Source organism: Jaculus jaculus, chromosome 19 (assembly GCF_020740685.1).
Source record: "Jaculus jaculus isolate mJacJac1 chromosome 19, mJacJac1.mat.Y.cur, whole genome shotgun sequence".
Classification (NCBI taxonomy): Eukaryota; Metazoa; Chordata; class Mammalia; order Rodentia; family Dipodidae; genus Jaculus; species Jaculus jaculus.
Window position 1 is genome coordinate 54873078 of NC_059120.1, and position 15605 is coordinate 54888682.

A 15605-nucleotide genomic window follows, 5' to 3' on the forward strand; every position below is an offset into this window, starting at 1 on the left:
TACATATATTGGTCCGTTTGTTTCGTATTGTCTTTGAAGTAGGGCCCAGGTTGACCTGGAACTTACTCTGTAGTCCTAGGCTGGCCTCAAATGCACAGCCTCCTGGGTGTTGGTACTAAAGGTGTATGGCAACATGCCTGGCTAAAAATATTTTTGAAAAATGGTAACTAATAAGCCCTGTCATTCATCCTTCCCTTCATGTAAGATCCACGAGGGAAGAGCGAGATCACCTTCTGTCACAAGGTTGGGGTCGCTGGAGTGTTTACAGGTGATGATCTTCTCTACCAGCTGGTTGTAACTCAGTTTCCCGACCGCGCTTGAAGCCTCAGGACTCTGTGTGGGTAGCGGGAAAGGGTGGGACAAAAACAGATTAAAGGAAGGAAATTAACCAAAACCCATGGGACTGAGACGCTGATCAAAGGTCCCTGAACTTTTGATGTCTAAAAAACTGATCTTACTTTCATGTGGTTTCCTTCTATTAAAATGCTACTTTGGGGCTGGAGAGATGGCTTGGTGGTTAAGGCGCTTGCCTGCAAAGCCCAAGGAACTAGGTTCGATACCCCAGTACCCATGTAAGCCAGATGCACAAGGTGGTACATGTGTCGGAATTCGTTCACAGTGGCTAGAGACCCTGGTGTGCCCATTCTCTATCTCTCTCAAGTAAAGAAATAAATAAATACTTTAACTCTCTCAAGTAAAGAAATAAATAAATACTTTAAAAATAAAATAAAGAGCTACTATGACACCAAAATAGAAAATTCATGGAGTTCCGCACCAGGCTTGGTCTCCAAATCCTATTCCCCTCCCAAACCAACCAAACTCCTACCTCCCCACAGGGTACCCCACAAAACTTTGCCTCAATCACGACAGATTGAGCTGAGTCTCACTGGGGGTCCCCACCGTTACCTGTGGGTCTACGAGCCAGCCATGGTAGAGCGGTATGCCCAGCAGGTCGAAGGCGCAGCACTCGGGTGTGTATTCAAAGTCCGAGACGCCTGTGAAGCGCACGTTGACGTCCAAACCCGTGGCCAGTTTGGGTAACACGGTCATGGCATCATCAATATTCTGGTGGGAGAAGGGAAAAAGATGGGCAGTCTACCCCTTCTCTCACTACTCCCCTTCACCTCGGGCACAAAGAAAGCCATGAACCTTGTTGCTTTTCGGCCCTGGCTCTCTTACAAGCCACTTCACTCCCCACTTGCCTCAACTAGGGCACACGTGGACAGATTTCTCAGGACAGAGGTATGCCCTACAAGGAAGGAAGTCGGGGCTCAGGAAACCTGCCGAAGCAACAAAGGCTTCTTAACAGTCCAGTGTTCCGTGGCGATGCTGCGAAACCACCATGTCCACAGACCTCCCGCCTCACCTGCTGAAAATTAAGCTGAAGGCCCTCAGACTTCTCCTGGGGCTTGATGGACAGGAGGCAGTTTCCTACAAGACAGGATCCCTGATCAGCCTGGCCTGCCAACCGCATTAAAAGCTCAGTTCTCTCTTCCCCTGGAGCATGGGGGGCGGTCACAGGACCACAGACTTTTAGCCTAATCCAGGACCTTCACTTCTCAGAGGAGGAAATGGGAAAAATTAAAAGCCAAGGGCAGGGCTGGAGAGATGGTTCAGCAGTTAAGAGCTTGCTTATGAAGCCTAAGGACTCCGGTTAGAGGCTTGATTCCCCAGGACCCACATTAGCCAGATACACAAGGGGGCGCACATATCTGGAGTTTGTTTGCAGTGGCCGAAGGCCCTAGCGCACCCATTCTCTCTCTCTCTCTCTCTCTCTCTCTCTTTCTATCTGCCTCTTTCTCTCTGTGTTGCTCTTAAATAAAAAAATATATTTTAAAAAATAAATAAAATAAAAGCTAAGGGCATGGACTGGGGCCGCGGCGGCTCAGTGGCAGAGTGCTTGCCTAGCATGCTCAAGGAACTCAGTTCAAGGCCCAGCATCAGGGAGGGTGGGGCCGAGGGCAGCGTGGGTGATATAACACAGGGTGGGTGATGGGATATAACCCGGGCCTCCTGACACCTGAATCTTTGCTCCTCACTCTTCAGCCTCACAGCACTGACCGACCCCTTCCCCACCTTCAACGTCACATGAGATCGGGAGAGTCTTGGGTTTGGGAAATTCTCTTCATGGCCAAGTCACTCACCAAGATGTGTCATGAGCTCATCTGACGTGATCACCTCCTTCTGGGGTGGCAGCTTCACCTGGAGGTAGGAGGGGACCCATCATATGCTTTCCTGCCCCACCATGAAGGAGGACCCCGTAGAGGAAACGGACCCAAGCCCAGCATGGTGGTTTACACCTGCGATCCCGCACATACCCATCTCCCGAGGCAGAAGTGATCAGGAGTTCAAAGTCAGCCTGGGCTATATAGTGCAAGAGCGAGAGTCAAGGGAAAAAAAAAAAAAAAAAAAAGGCTGGGTGTGGTGGCGCCTTTAGTCCCAGCACTTGGGAGGTAGGAGGATCTCCGTGAGTTTGAGGCCACCATGAGATGACATCGTGAATTCCAGGTCAGCCTGGACCAGAGAGAGACCCTACCTTGAGAAAAAAAAAGAAAAATACTAAAAAAAAAAAAAAAGCCGGGTGTGGTGATGCACGCCTTTGGTCTCAGCAGAGGTAGAGGTAAATTCGAGGCCAGCCTGAGATCATACAGTGAATTCCAGGTTAACCAGGGCTAAAATGAGACCTACTTTGAAAACAAACAAACAAACAAAATTTTCTTTTGTGACCAGGCGTGGTGGCACACCATTTTAATCCCAGCATTTTGGGGGCAGAAGTAGGAGGATTGCTGTGAATTGCAGGCCAGCCTCGGACTACAAAGTGAGTTCTAGGTCAGCCTCATCTACAGACACTACCTCAAAAAAAAAAAAAAAAAATAGGGGCTTGAAAGATGGCTTAGTAGTTAAAGCACTCGCCTGCAAAGCCAAAAGGGCCCAGGATCAATTCCTCAGGACCCACATAAGCCAGGTGCAAAAGGTAGTGCATGAGTCTGGAGTTTGTTTGCAGTGACTAGAGGCCCTGGTGCACCCACTCTCTATCTGCTCCCCTCCCCCCATTTTTTTTTAAATATTTGTAATTTTTTTTGCTTATTTTATTTATTTACTTGAAAGCAACAGACAGAGAGAAAGAGGCAGAGAGAGAGAGAGAGAATGGGTGTGTCAGGGCTTCCAGCCACTGCAAACGAACTCCAGATGTGTGCGCCCCCTTGTGCATCTGGCTAACGTGGGTCCTGGGGAATTGAGCCTCGAACCAGGGTCCTTAGGCTTCACAGGCAAGCGCTTAACCGCTAAGCCATCTCTCCAGCCCTTTTTTTTTTTTTTTTTTTTTTTTTTTGAGGTAGAGTCTCACTCTAGCCCAGGCTGACCTGGAATTCACTCAGGGTGGCCTCAAACTCACGGTGATCTACTACCTCTGCCTCCCAAGTGCTGGGTTATGTGTGCACCACCACGTCCGGCTCCAAATATTTTTTTTTTTTAAAGGTTGGGGCTGGAGAGACAGCTTAGCAGTTAAGACTCTTGCCTGCAAAGCTGAAGTACCCAGGTTCGATTTCCCTGTAAGCACGTCAGCCACATGCACGGAGTGGCACATGCATCTGGATTCGGATTTATATGCAGTAGCTGGAGTGGCTTCTTTCTGTGTCTTTCAACTTAATTAATTAAAAAAAAATCGGACTGGAGGCCTGCTCCATGGGGGGAAACACATCCCTGATATTGAAAACTTAAAACAGAGGTAGTCATGAGCCCTAGGGGTGTAACATCTGCTGATGTCTGGAAAAACTTATATACTATGCTTATCAAACTGCCCTGTAAGCACGTCTCTTAATATTTATACCCTTATATTAACACTACTCTCACTTTGGGTACAGAATCTTCTCTTTTCAGATGGCAGTGACTTTGGGATGACTCAGAAGGTATCACAGTGCTGGACAGAAGTGACTGGAGTACTGAGTAACATCTCGATCACACCTTCACTCAGGGTCTAATGCGGAAGAGGTGGCGGAAAGAATGTAAGAGCCAAAGGAAGGACAGGACTCCTTACAACGTGTTCCCTCCAGACATAAAATGGCCTGGATATCCATGACCTCATAGTGCCTGACACTACCTACACAAGACCATCATAAGAGGAGGAAAAGATCATGACATCAAAATAAAAGAGAGACTGATTGAGATGGGGAGGGGATATGATGGAGAATGGAATTTCAAAGGGGAAAGTGGGGGCGGAGGGTATTACCATGGGATACTTTTTATAATCATGGAAAATGTTAATAAAACTTGAGAAAAAAAAGTAAAGATAATTCAGAAGCAAAAAAAAAAAAAAAAGAAAAGAAAAAGAAAAAAAAAAAACAACAAAAAAAACCCCAGAAAATATCCTCTTGGAAAAATAAAAACAGAAAGGCTGGAGATAGATGACTTGCTGACCAAGCCTTCCAGCCCTGGTTCAATTCCCCGGCCACTCATGTACAGTTAAAAGTAAACAGTGGCACAAGGGCTGGAGAGATGGCTTAGTGGTTAAGGCACTTGCCTGCAAAGCCTAAGGACCTGTGTTCGACTCTCCAGATCCCACATAAGCCAGATGCATAAAGGTGAGGCAAGCGCAAGGTCACACATGCCCACTTGGTAGCACAAGCGTCTAGAGTTTGATTGCCGAGTCCCTGGTATGCCAATTCTCTTTCTCCCCCCTCTGTCTATCTCTCTGTCTCTCTAAAAATAAATTTTAAAAAGTGGCACAAGCAGGGCTGGAGGAATGGCTTAGCAGTTAAGGCATTTGCCTGCAAAGCCAAAGGACGCTGGTTTGATTCCCCAGGACCCACGTTAGCCAGATGCACAAGGGGGCGCACGCGTCTGGAGTTTGTCTGCAGTGGTTGGAGGCCCTGGCGTGCCCATTCTCTCTCTCCCTGCCCTCTTTCTTTCAGTCAAATAAATAAATTAAAATTAAACATATATTTTAAAAAATGGCACAAGCAGCTGGGTATGGTGGCTCATGCCTTTAATCCCAGTACTCAGGAGGCAGAGGTGGGAAGATTGCCAGGAGTTCGAGGCCACCCTGAGACTACATAGTGAATTCCAGGTCAGCCTGAGCTAGGGTGAGACCCTACCTTAAAAAACAAAAAAAAAAACAAAAAAAAAATTTGAAATATCAGATACCATGATGGTGCAACCATACACAACAAAAATGTAAGGTGGTGCTGGGCACATGCCTTTAATCCCAGCACTTGGGAGGCAGAGGTAAGAGGATCACTGTGAGTTCAAGGCCACCCTGAGCTAGAGTGGAACCCTACCTTGAAAAAAAACAAACCAAAACACAAGGTAGAGAGAGAGTGAATAACATGCTCTAATTAACCTTTGGCCTCCTAGATGCACATGCGCACTTGCTCATGTACGTACAAGCACACCTGTACACGTGTACATACACAAATATGGGCAGAGGAGTCAATGGCAAATACTATAAGGAGCCGGGTGTGGTGACACACGCCTTTAGTCCCAGCACTCAGGAGGCAGAGGTAGGAGGATGGCCGTGAGTTCGAGGCCACCCTGAGACTCCATAGTGAATTCCAGTTCAGCCTGGACCAGAGTGAATCCTTGAAACAAAACAAAAAAAAAATAATAAGTATAATAAATAAAAGGAAATACTGCCAGGTATTCACAGTGGTTAGAGTAACGGAGACAGGAGTAGGCGAATGATCTGGCAAATTTCAACTAGCTTGAGAAAAGTCAAGGTAATGAAGAACGTGGGTCAGGGAAGAAAACGCCACCGTCTTTCCCTAGCCCCTCTGAGTTCTCGCTTACCTTCCAATGAAGAAGGAGGATGTTCATGATGGCAAGGAGAGGACAAGGGCCGTTGGTGCTCTGGGTGATGATGGGCGTCCGCTCTCCCTTCCAGGAGATCCACTTCACACAGTGGAAATCCAGCTCAGGCTGCTGTGTCCTTGGGGACGGTGGATGTTTCTGCAGGCCGGAGCACGTCCCTATCGTCTCTACCTCGGGTGACATGCCACAGGCCGGCACAGGTGGACTGGAGCTGGCTTCAGGAGGAGGTGGGGACTCCAGATGATCCCCATCCTGGTCCTGGGCAGCCAGCAACGCCTGGTCTCCGGGCTCCTGGGCTCCAGCTCCCTCAGTAGTGTCTCCAGCCTCCTGACAGTGTTCCTCTGAGTCCGACAGCTTCTCATGGCTTTCCGAGGTGACAGCTTCTATACTCCTGGCCCTCTCGGGGGCTGTATGTTCAGGCTGAGGTGGTTCCATGGTAGGAAAAGAGTCAACTGAGGGGGACTGAAAGTGTTTCTTGACCTTAGGGATTTGTCTAGGACAATTGTGGTGGAAGCAAGAAGACAGATCTGTCCAATAAGATCACTGAGCTAGAAAGCAAAGGAGCCGAAAAAAAAAAAAAAAGTCCTGGAAATGAAGGCAGCATGGAAGGTGGCCAGTGTCTGCGGTCCCTTCCTCCGGCTATGACTGGCACATGCCGTTCTCAGTGTGTGTAAACAGAAGGTCTCAGGCAAGGCTCCTTCCACCTCCAACTTGCTGGGACCAGACGGAACCACCAGGGACTCGGGCTTCCAGGCTTGAGAGGGGCGATGACCTGACCGTTGGGACCGATGATACTGGGTGGAGCCAGCTTCCCTGGAACAGAGAATGACAGAAAATGAAGACAGGACCGAACGGGAGCGACAGCAGAGGAGAAAGGCAGATGGAAAATGGTTCTCAGTGGTAGAGTGCTTGCCTCGCATGGGTGACTCTGGGTTTGACTCCCTGCACTGAAATAAGAGAAGCAAATTATCCTAATTGTTGGTTATTAATACGATGACCTGAGCTGGGGAGATGGCTCAGCAGTTACAGGCATTTCCTTGCAAAGCCTGATGGACCAGGTTTGACTCCCGAGTACACGCAAAAAGACAGATGTACAATGTGGCACGTGCATCTGGAGTTTGTTTTCAGAGGTAAAAAGCCCTGGTGTACCCATACTCTCCTGTCTCTCTTTCTTTCCCAAATAAGTTAAAGAAAAAAAAATTGGGGGGAGGTGGGGCTTGAGGTAGGGTCTCACTCTAGCCCAGGCTGGTTTGGAATTCACCATGTAGTCTCAGGGTGGCCTTGAACTCAGCAATCCTCTGCTTCCCGAATGCTGGGATTAAAGGCATACACCACCCCACCTGGCTTTTTTAAATTTTTTTTTTATTTATTTTTATTTTTTTTATTTTTCAAGGTAGCCTCACTGTAATCCAGGCTGACCTGGAATTCACTATGTAGTCTCGGGGTGGCCTCAAACTCACGGTGATCCTCCTACTTCTGCTCCTGAGTGCTGGGATTAAAGGCGTGCACCACAATGCCCAGCACCCCCTTGTCTTTTTTGTTTTATTGACAACTTCCATAATTGTAAATAATATTCCATGGTAATTCCCTCCCCCCTTGTTTTTTTAAAAAATATTTTATTTATTATTTTTGTTTGAAAGACCGAATGGACGTGCCAGAGCCTCTAGCCATCGCAAATGAACTCCAGATGCATGTGCCACCTTATGCATCTGGCTTACGTGGGACCTGGGGAATTGAACCTAGGTCCTTAGGCTGAGCAGGCAAGCACTTTAACTGCTAAGCCATCTCTCCAGGCCTTCACTTTTTTTTAAATCCCAGGCTGACCTGGAACTCACTTTGTAGTCCAGGCTGGCCTCAAACTACCAGTGATCCTCCCACCAATGCCTCCAGAGTGCTGAAATTAAAGGTGTGCATCACTGCAACTGGCCCTAATTTGACTTTTTTTTTTCTGTTTTTTTAAGGTAGGGTCTCGATCTAGCCCAGGCTGTCCTGGAATTCACTACGTAGTCTCAGGGTAGTCTTGAACTCACAATTATCCTCCTACCTCTGCCTCCCAAGTACTAGGATTAAAGGCGTGTGCCACCACACCCCAGTTAACTTTGACTTTTTGAAGACTAGGTCTCATTATGTAGCCCAGGCTAGCCTTGAACTCACTACATAGCTCCGGGTGGCTTTAAATTTACAGTAATAGTAATGCTCTTTCCTCAGCCTCCCAAATTTGGGGATTATAAACCATTTCTTTAATTCCAGCACTCAGGAGGCTGAGGTAGGAGGGTGAATGTGTGTTCCAGGTTTGCATGGGGCTACAGAGTGAGTTCCAGGTCAGCCTGGTTTTGAGTGAGATACTGTCTCAAAAAAAAAAAAAGGCTGGGAAGATGGCTCAGCAGTTAAGGCGCTTGCCTGTAAAGGCTAACAACCCAGGTTCGATTCCTCACTACCACATAAAGCCAGAAGCACAAAGGGACGCAAACATCTGGAGTTCATTTGAGGCAGCTGGAGGCCCTGGTGTGCCCATGCTTTCTCTTTCTGTCTCTCTCCTTGAAAATAAATAAATAAACCATTTAAAAAAAAAAAAAAGCACATGCTAACACAGCTGGCTTAAAATCTCATCTTTTCTCCAGCTGTCCCCTCCCCTGCTTTCTTTTTCTTTTTTGGTTTTTCAAGGTAGGGTCTCATTCTGGTCCAGGCTGACCTGGAATTCACTATGTAGTCTTAGGCTGGCCTTGAACTCATGGCAATCCTCCTACCTCTGCTCCCAAGTGCTGGGATTAAAGGCATGCACCACCACACCAGGCTCTTTCCCCTGCTTTCTTGTAAACGTTCAGGAATTTGGGGTGAGGAACATCTGTCAGCAGAGACCTCTAATCCCAGCTGCTCAGGTGGCTGAGGCAGGGGGACTTCAATTCAAGGCCTGCTGGGGTTACAGAGGAAACATTAGTTATTAATATAAAATAAACCTGGTCACTCAAATTGATTATCCTCCTGATTCAAATATAGTTTATACCCGTTGCATTCCACTTATATGTTGTTAATGTAGCAAAAACTACAGTTTTTTTTCTTTCTTTCCCTGACAGAGCTCAAGTCTGAGAAAATTTATAAAGCCGAAAGAAAAGCACGAATCATTTTCTGTCCAGTGCTAGAAATAATCAATAATTAGGTGGGTGCTGGGAAGCTAGTCGACCACAGAAACGAGTCAAAAAGAAACCAGGAGTGTTGGTGGGATGGCTTAGAAATTAAGGCATTTGTCTGAAAAGTCAAAGGACCCAGGTTCAATTCCCCCAGGACCCAGGTAAGCCAGATGCACAAGGGGCACAAACATCTGGAGTTCTTTTGCAGTGGCTGGAGGCCCTGTTGTGCCCATTCTCTCTCTCCCCCTCTCTTCCTCCCTCTTTATCTCTGTCAAATAAATAAATGAGCAAAAAAGACAACCAAATAAAAGACTGATTGAGAGGGGTAGGGGATATGATAGAGAGTGGAGTTTCAAAGGGGAAAGTGGGAGGAGGAAGGGAATTACCATAGGATATTGTTTACAATTATGGAAGTTGTCAGTAAAAAGGAAAGAAAAGAAAAGAAAAGAAGAGAAGAGAAGAGAAGAGAAGAGAAGAGAAGAGAAGAGAAAAAAGAAAAGAAAAGAAAAGAAAAGAAAAGAAAAGAAAAGAAAAGAAAAGAAAAGAAAAGAAAAGAAGCCAGGAATGCCACACTGGCAGGAGAGAGGTCCCAGAGAGACTGTGCACAGCTAAGTGCCTGCAGTCTTAAGAGATAGGGCAGGATAGATAATAGAAGGGTCCACCCACTCCTGGTGGGAAGGGCAAGGTGGTTTTCAGAGCGGGAAAGACTGAGCAGGCGGGCCCTGCAGCAAATCAAGATTCCACCCTGTTTCTTGTCTTAACGAAGTTAAGGCTTCAGGTAGCGGCCAGTTAAGGGAGTTAAAAACAAAAAACAAAACAAAACAAAACAAAAAAACAGTCATGATACAGGCGTGGGGGCGCACGTCTTTAATTTCCCCCACTGGGGAGGTAGAGGTTAGGAGGATCGCCATGAGTTCGAGGCCAGCCTGAGAGTACATAGTGAATTCCAGGTCAGCCTGGGCTAGAGTGAGGCCCTACCTCGAAAGAAACAAAAAAAAAAAAAAAAGAAAGAAAGAAAGAAAGAAAAGAGAGAAAAAGGAAAAGGAAAGGGAAGAAAGAAAGAGAAGAAGGGAGGAAGGAAGGAAGGAAGGGAGGGAGGGAGGGAGGGAGGGAGGGAGGAACAAACAAACACCAAACCAGTAATAGTCCGAGGCTGGAAGGACCATGTGAAACAGGAATGCATGCAGGTTCCAGACAGCCTCGCCCACCCCGGGAAACCTCCTTCCCCGCAGCGCCTCCCGGCCCCTCGCCCGGCGCGGGGAGTGACCCCAGCGCCCAGCGCCCCCGCCGGGGTCCGCACGGGTCCCTGACACGCCGGCCCGACGCCACCCGGGGGAAGGGCAGGGCTCGGCCAGGAGGTCATCGGTGGTGGTGGGGGGCTCCGCGACACCCCCAGACCTGTCGGAGGCGACGGCCCCCGGCCGGGGGTGGGGGGCGCGGGGGTGGGGGGGGCTGCCGAAGAATACTTTGAAAACAAAGTTTTTCTTTCCATACTTGCCTTTTACCTGCAGGAGCCGGGAGCTGCGGCAGCGCCGAGGCGGCGGGGCTCAGCTCGGGGGACCTCGAGGGGCGCCGCCAGGGGCTCCCCCGTCCCCCCGCGCCCCCCGATCGCCTGGCAGCTGTCAGCGCCGCGTCCGGCCCGGCTCGCGGCCACTTCCGGCCTCCGGGGGCGGGGCGGGGCGGGGCGGGGCGGGGCGGGCGCCCGGGGGTCGGGGAGGGGGCGCTGCGGCGGCGCTCCTGCTCCTCCTTCTGCTTCTGCTCCTTCTTCTTCTTCTGCTTCTTCTCTCCCTCTCTTCTTCCCGCCGGGACCGAACAGAATTAGCCGAGGACCAGCTCCCCGGAGCCGGCGGGGGCGGGGGCGGGGACGGGGGCGGGGGCGGGGGCGGGGGCGGGGGCGGGGGCGGGGGCGGGTTTCCATCGGGGTTTCGGCCCCGGTCAGCTGCTTCGGTGATCGGGGTGCAGGGACAGAAACCAGGGGACCCTTCCTCGGCCCCTCGCCGCCTGCCGCGGGAGGGCACGGCTCGCTCTCCCTCCCTCTCCCTCCCCCTTTTCCCTCCCTCCCTCTCTTCCTCTCCCTCCCTCCATCCCTCCCTCTCTCTCTCTCTCTCTCTTTCTCTCTCTCTCTCTCCTCTGGTGAGAAGCAGAAAGAGCAGGGACCTGGCTGGCTGGGGAGGAGCTGGGCTGAACAGGCAGCAGCTCCATGAACAGATTCATTCTCATTCTCTCTCCTCTCCTCCTCCCCCCTCCCCCTCCCTCCCTCCCTCTCTCTCCCTCTCTCTCTCTCTCTCTTCTCTCCCCCCCCTCCCCTGGGCTGTAGCAGTCCTTAACTCCGGATTCACAGAAGCAGGGAGAAAGAGATTATTCGCATCTTTAATAATGTGGGAGGGAAAATAAAATCCTTTTCCTATTAGTGTGTGTGTGTGTTTCGAGGGAGGTAGGTTCTCACTCTAGCTGACCTGGAATTCACTATGGAGTCTCAGGGTGGCCTCGAACTCATGGCCACCCTCCTACCTCTGCCCCCCACCACACCCAGTGCACCACCACACCTGGCTTTCCTTTTCCTGTTCTTTTGGAGCCCTCAGAGAGTTCCTTTCCAAGTCTTAACCTTTTTTTATTTTATTTTATTTTTTTAGGTTTCATTTATTTATTTATTTTGGTTTGTAGTCTCAGGTTGGCCTTGAACTCTCTGAGATCCTGCTACCTCTGCCTCCCAAGGGCTGGGATTAAAGGCAAGCGTCACCCCACCCCACCCACCCCTTGCTCCAAGTCCCCCCTTCTTCCATGTATTATTTTTATTTATGTATTTTGCAGTTTGCGAGGTGGGGTCTCACTCTAGTTCCGACTGACCTGGAATTAACTCTGTAGTGTCAGGGTGACCTCCCACTCCTGGCGATACCCCTACCTCTGCTGGGATTAAAGCCCTGCTGCCACGCCTGGCCGTGTATTTTTATTTTTATTGTTATTTTATTTTATTGTTATTTCCTATTTTAGTTTTTTGAGGAAGGGTCTCATTCTAGCCCTGGCTGACCTGGAATTCTCACAGTGACCCTCCTACCTTTGCCTCCCAAGTGCTGGGAGGTGCGTGCTACCACGCCGGCTTGTTTAGATACTGAACGGGCTGTGTACCTGGTAGGAGATGCACACAGGTGTGGAGGAAGTCCCGGGCTTGGGATGGGAGCTAAAGCCCGGGAAACCGTCAACTCGCCTGTGCTCCGGGTCATGTTCAGCACAGGCCTTGCTTCCTTTACCTTCTCTTTTCAGCGTCCACCTGGGGCAGCAGGAAGAGCTGGTGCTAGACTAGTGGTGGGAAATGATAAAGGGACAGTTTTAAGAAATGAGGGAACAATGGGTGGCCACTCTTTCCCAGACCCCAGTACTCCACATTACCCTTGGGACAGGAAAGTGGCAGTTAATGGAAGTTGGAAACTAGCTCTACATTCTGAGGGGTCCTTCACAGCATGACAAGGCTGCCACAGGGTGAGATTTCAGGCATTTTTTTTTTTTAACAACTTCCATGATTATAAAAAATATCCCATGCCCTCCCTTCCCCCCACTTTCCCCTTTGAAGCTCCATTCTCCATCATATCCCCTCCCCATCTCAATCAGCCTCTCTTTTGATGTCATGATTTTTCCTCCTATTATGATGGTCTTGTGTAGGTAGTGTCAGGCTCTGTGAGGTCATGGATACCCAGGCCATTTTGTGTCTGGGGGGAGCACGTTGTAGGGAGTCCTACCCTTCCTTTGGCTTTTACATTCTTTACGCCACTTCTTCCACAATAGACCCTGAGCATTGGAAGCTATGATAGAGATATGGCAACGCTGAGCACTGCGGTCACTTCTTTCCAGCACCATGATGCCTTTGGAGTCATCCCAAGGTCACTGCCATCTGAAAAGAGAAGATTCTCTACCAAAAGTGAGAGTATCATTAATATAAGGATATGAACATTAAGAGAAGTGCTTACTGGGCAGTTTGATGAGCATAGTATATACATTTAGCCAGACAGCAGTAGATGTTACACCCCTAGAGCTCATGACTACCCCTGTTGTAGGTTTTCAGTATCAGGGATGTATTCCCTCCCATGGAGCGGGCCTCCAGTCCAATTAAAAGGGCAGTTTGTTTCCACCATAACAGATGTGCCGCTATTGCACCCATTGGCTCATTTGGCCTGGCTGGCCAAATATAAATCTTGTAGTGTCCACTGTTGAGTATCTTCACTGGTGATTTCTCTTTCTCCCATTGAACTGCATGCATTTTTGTCAACTGGAAAGAGGTTATCAGCTCAGCCCCAGCAGGGTTTCAGCCCAAGTATGTGGAGTCTTCAGCAATAGGGTCTTACCATCTATTCCTGGTGGGAAACCAAGGGCCTTGGCAATGGCCTATAAGGTTTTGTGGGTATCAGGGACCTCCCTGGCCAACAACTCACTGGAAGGTATCCCATCTCTGGCAGTTTTTGTTGTTGTTTTTCAAGGTAGGGTCTCACTCTGGCCCAGGCTGACCTGGAATTAACTTTTTAGTCTCAGGGTGGCCTCGAACACATGGTGATCCTACCACCTCTGGCTCCGCACTGATGGGATTAAAGGCATATACCACTACGCCCAGTTTACGCCCGGCTTTTTTGAGGTATGGTTTCACTTTAGCTCAGGCTGACCTGCAATTCACTATGTATTCTCTCAGACTGACCTTGAACTCACAACGCTCAATCTACCTCTGCTTCCCAAGTGCTGGGATTAAAGGTGTGTGCCACCAAGCTGGGCAATTTCAGGCAATTTTGAAAGTTGAAGGAACAGTTGGAACAATTAGAGAGTTAGGGAGCAGAGTCAGGATTACAACAGTCCAAGAATAGAATGAAGATAAATCTGCCACGGCTGTACGGGGGTAAAAAAAAAAAAAAACACCCTGAGGTTACCAAGTGAATTATTCCAGGTCAACCTGGACTAGAGCAAGACCCTACCTTGAAAAAAAAGAGGCCACAGAGCTGTAAAGGAAGAAGAAAGAAGAGTTGCCAAGACATAGTCTTAAGTAAAGTTTTGGGATCAAAGATTATGCTAATGCTTTTTGTTTGTTTTTGTTTTTGTTTTTCAAGGTAGGGTCTCACTCTAGCTCAGGCTGACTTGAAATTCACTATGGAGTCTCAGGGTGGCTTCAAACTCACAGCGATCCGATCCTCCTACCTCTGCCTCCTGAGTGCTGGGAGTAAAGGCTTGCGCCACCATGCCCAGTTTATGCTAATGCTTTTAAAATATGGTCAAGCACAGCGTGGGTGGCAACAGGTCAGTTTGGTAAAGAGTAGAATTCAAAAACTTAAGAAGGCCACAAGTGGTGGCACACGCTTTATTATTATTTTTTTGTGTGTGAAATATTTATTTATTTGGAGGGAGGGAGAGAGAGAGAATGATAATGAATGGGGTGGGCCTGGGCCTCTAGCCACTGCAAACTAACTCCTGATGTATACACCACTTTGTGCTTCTGGCTTTATGTGGGTATTGGGGAATTGAACCTGTGTTGCTAGGCATTACAGGTAAGCACTTTAACCTCTGAGACATCTCTCCAGCCCTGGCACATACCTTTAATCCCAGCACTTGGGAGGCGGAGTAGAAGGATCTTGGTGAGAATGAAGGCATGCTGAGACTCTAATTCAAGGTCATCCTGGGCTACAGCAAGACCCTACTTTGAAAAGCCAAAAAATAAAATAAAAATAAAAATAAATAACTAGAAGGTTTTTTTTTTAAATCCCAAATCTTGGGACACAGAGATAGGAGAATCTTTGTTAGTTCAAGGAGAGCCTGGTACTACAAAGTGAGCTCCAGGTCAGCCTGGGCTAGAATGAGACCCTACCTTGAAAACAAACCAAACTCCTAAAATGGAAAGCTGTTATAAGATAGTCATGTTGTAATTTAAAATGTCAAGCCAGGGCTGGAGGGATGGCTAAGTGGTTAAAGCACTTGCCAAAGGACTGAGGTTCGATTCCCCAGGACCCACATAAGCCAGATGCAAAAGGTGGTGCATGCATCTGGAGTTTGTTTGCAGAGGCAGGAGGCCCTGACATGCCCATTCTCTCCTTCTGTCTCTCTCTTCTCTCTGCCACTTTCTCTCTCTCAAATTAAATAAATAAATAAAGTCAAGCCAGGGGTTAAAGAGACAGCACAGCTGTTAAGGTGCTTACCTGTAGTACCTGATGATTGGGGTTTGATCCCCAGTACCTACATAAAGCCAAACACACAAAGTGGTGCATGCGTCTGGAATTTGTTTGCAGTAGAGGCGGTGGTAGACCCATTCTCTCTCACACACTCTCCTTGCAAATAAATAAAATATTTTAAAAATAAAAGCTGGGCATGGTGGTGCATGTCTTTAATCCTAGCACGGGGGAGTCAGAGACTGGGAGTTCAAAGCTGCCCTGAGACTGCATAGAGAATTCCAGGTCAGCCTGGGCTACAGTGAAATACTACTTTGAACAACAATAACAACAACAAAAAATAATTAAAAATTTTAAAATGGGGCTGGAGAGATGGCTTAGCTGTTAAGCTCTTGCCTGTGAAGCCTAAGGACCCCGGTTGGAGGCTCGATTCCCCAGGACCCACGTTAGCCAGATGCACAAGCGGCCGTAGGCGGAGTTCATTTGCAGTGGCTGGAGGCCCCAGCGCGTCCATGTTCTCTTTCTTTCTCTCTCTCTC

At 48.5% G+C, this 15605-nt stretch overlaps 1 protein-coding gene across 1 annotated transcript; it reads right to left on the reverse strand.

The window, feature by feature from the left end:
• Positions 1-165: 165 nt before the first annotated feature.
• On the reverse strand, positions 166-8705 carry Mindy1 (MINDY lysine 48 deubiquitinase 1). The gene is made up of 6 exons (XM_045138398.1): positions 8553-8705; positions 5785-6618; positions 2145-2202; positions 1367-1431; positions 907-1065; positions 166-333 (listed from the first exon to the last, which is right to left on the reverse strand). The coding sequence occupies exons 2-6, from the start codon at positions 6238-6240 to the stop codon at positions 181-183; spliced, it is 891 nt and encodes a 296-aa protein (XP_044994333.1). The 5' UTR covers positions 6241-6618; positions 8553-8705; the 3' UTR covers positions 166-180.
• Between the last annotated feature and the right edge of the window lie 6900 nt (positions 8706-15605).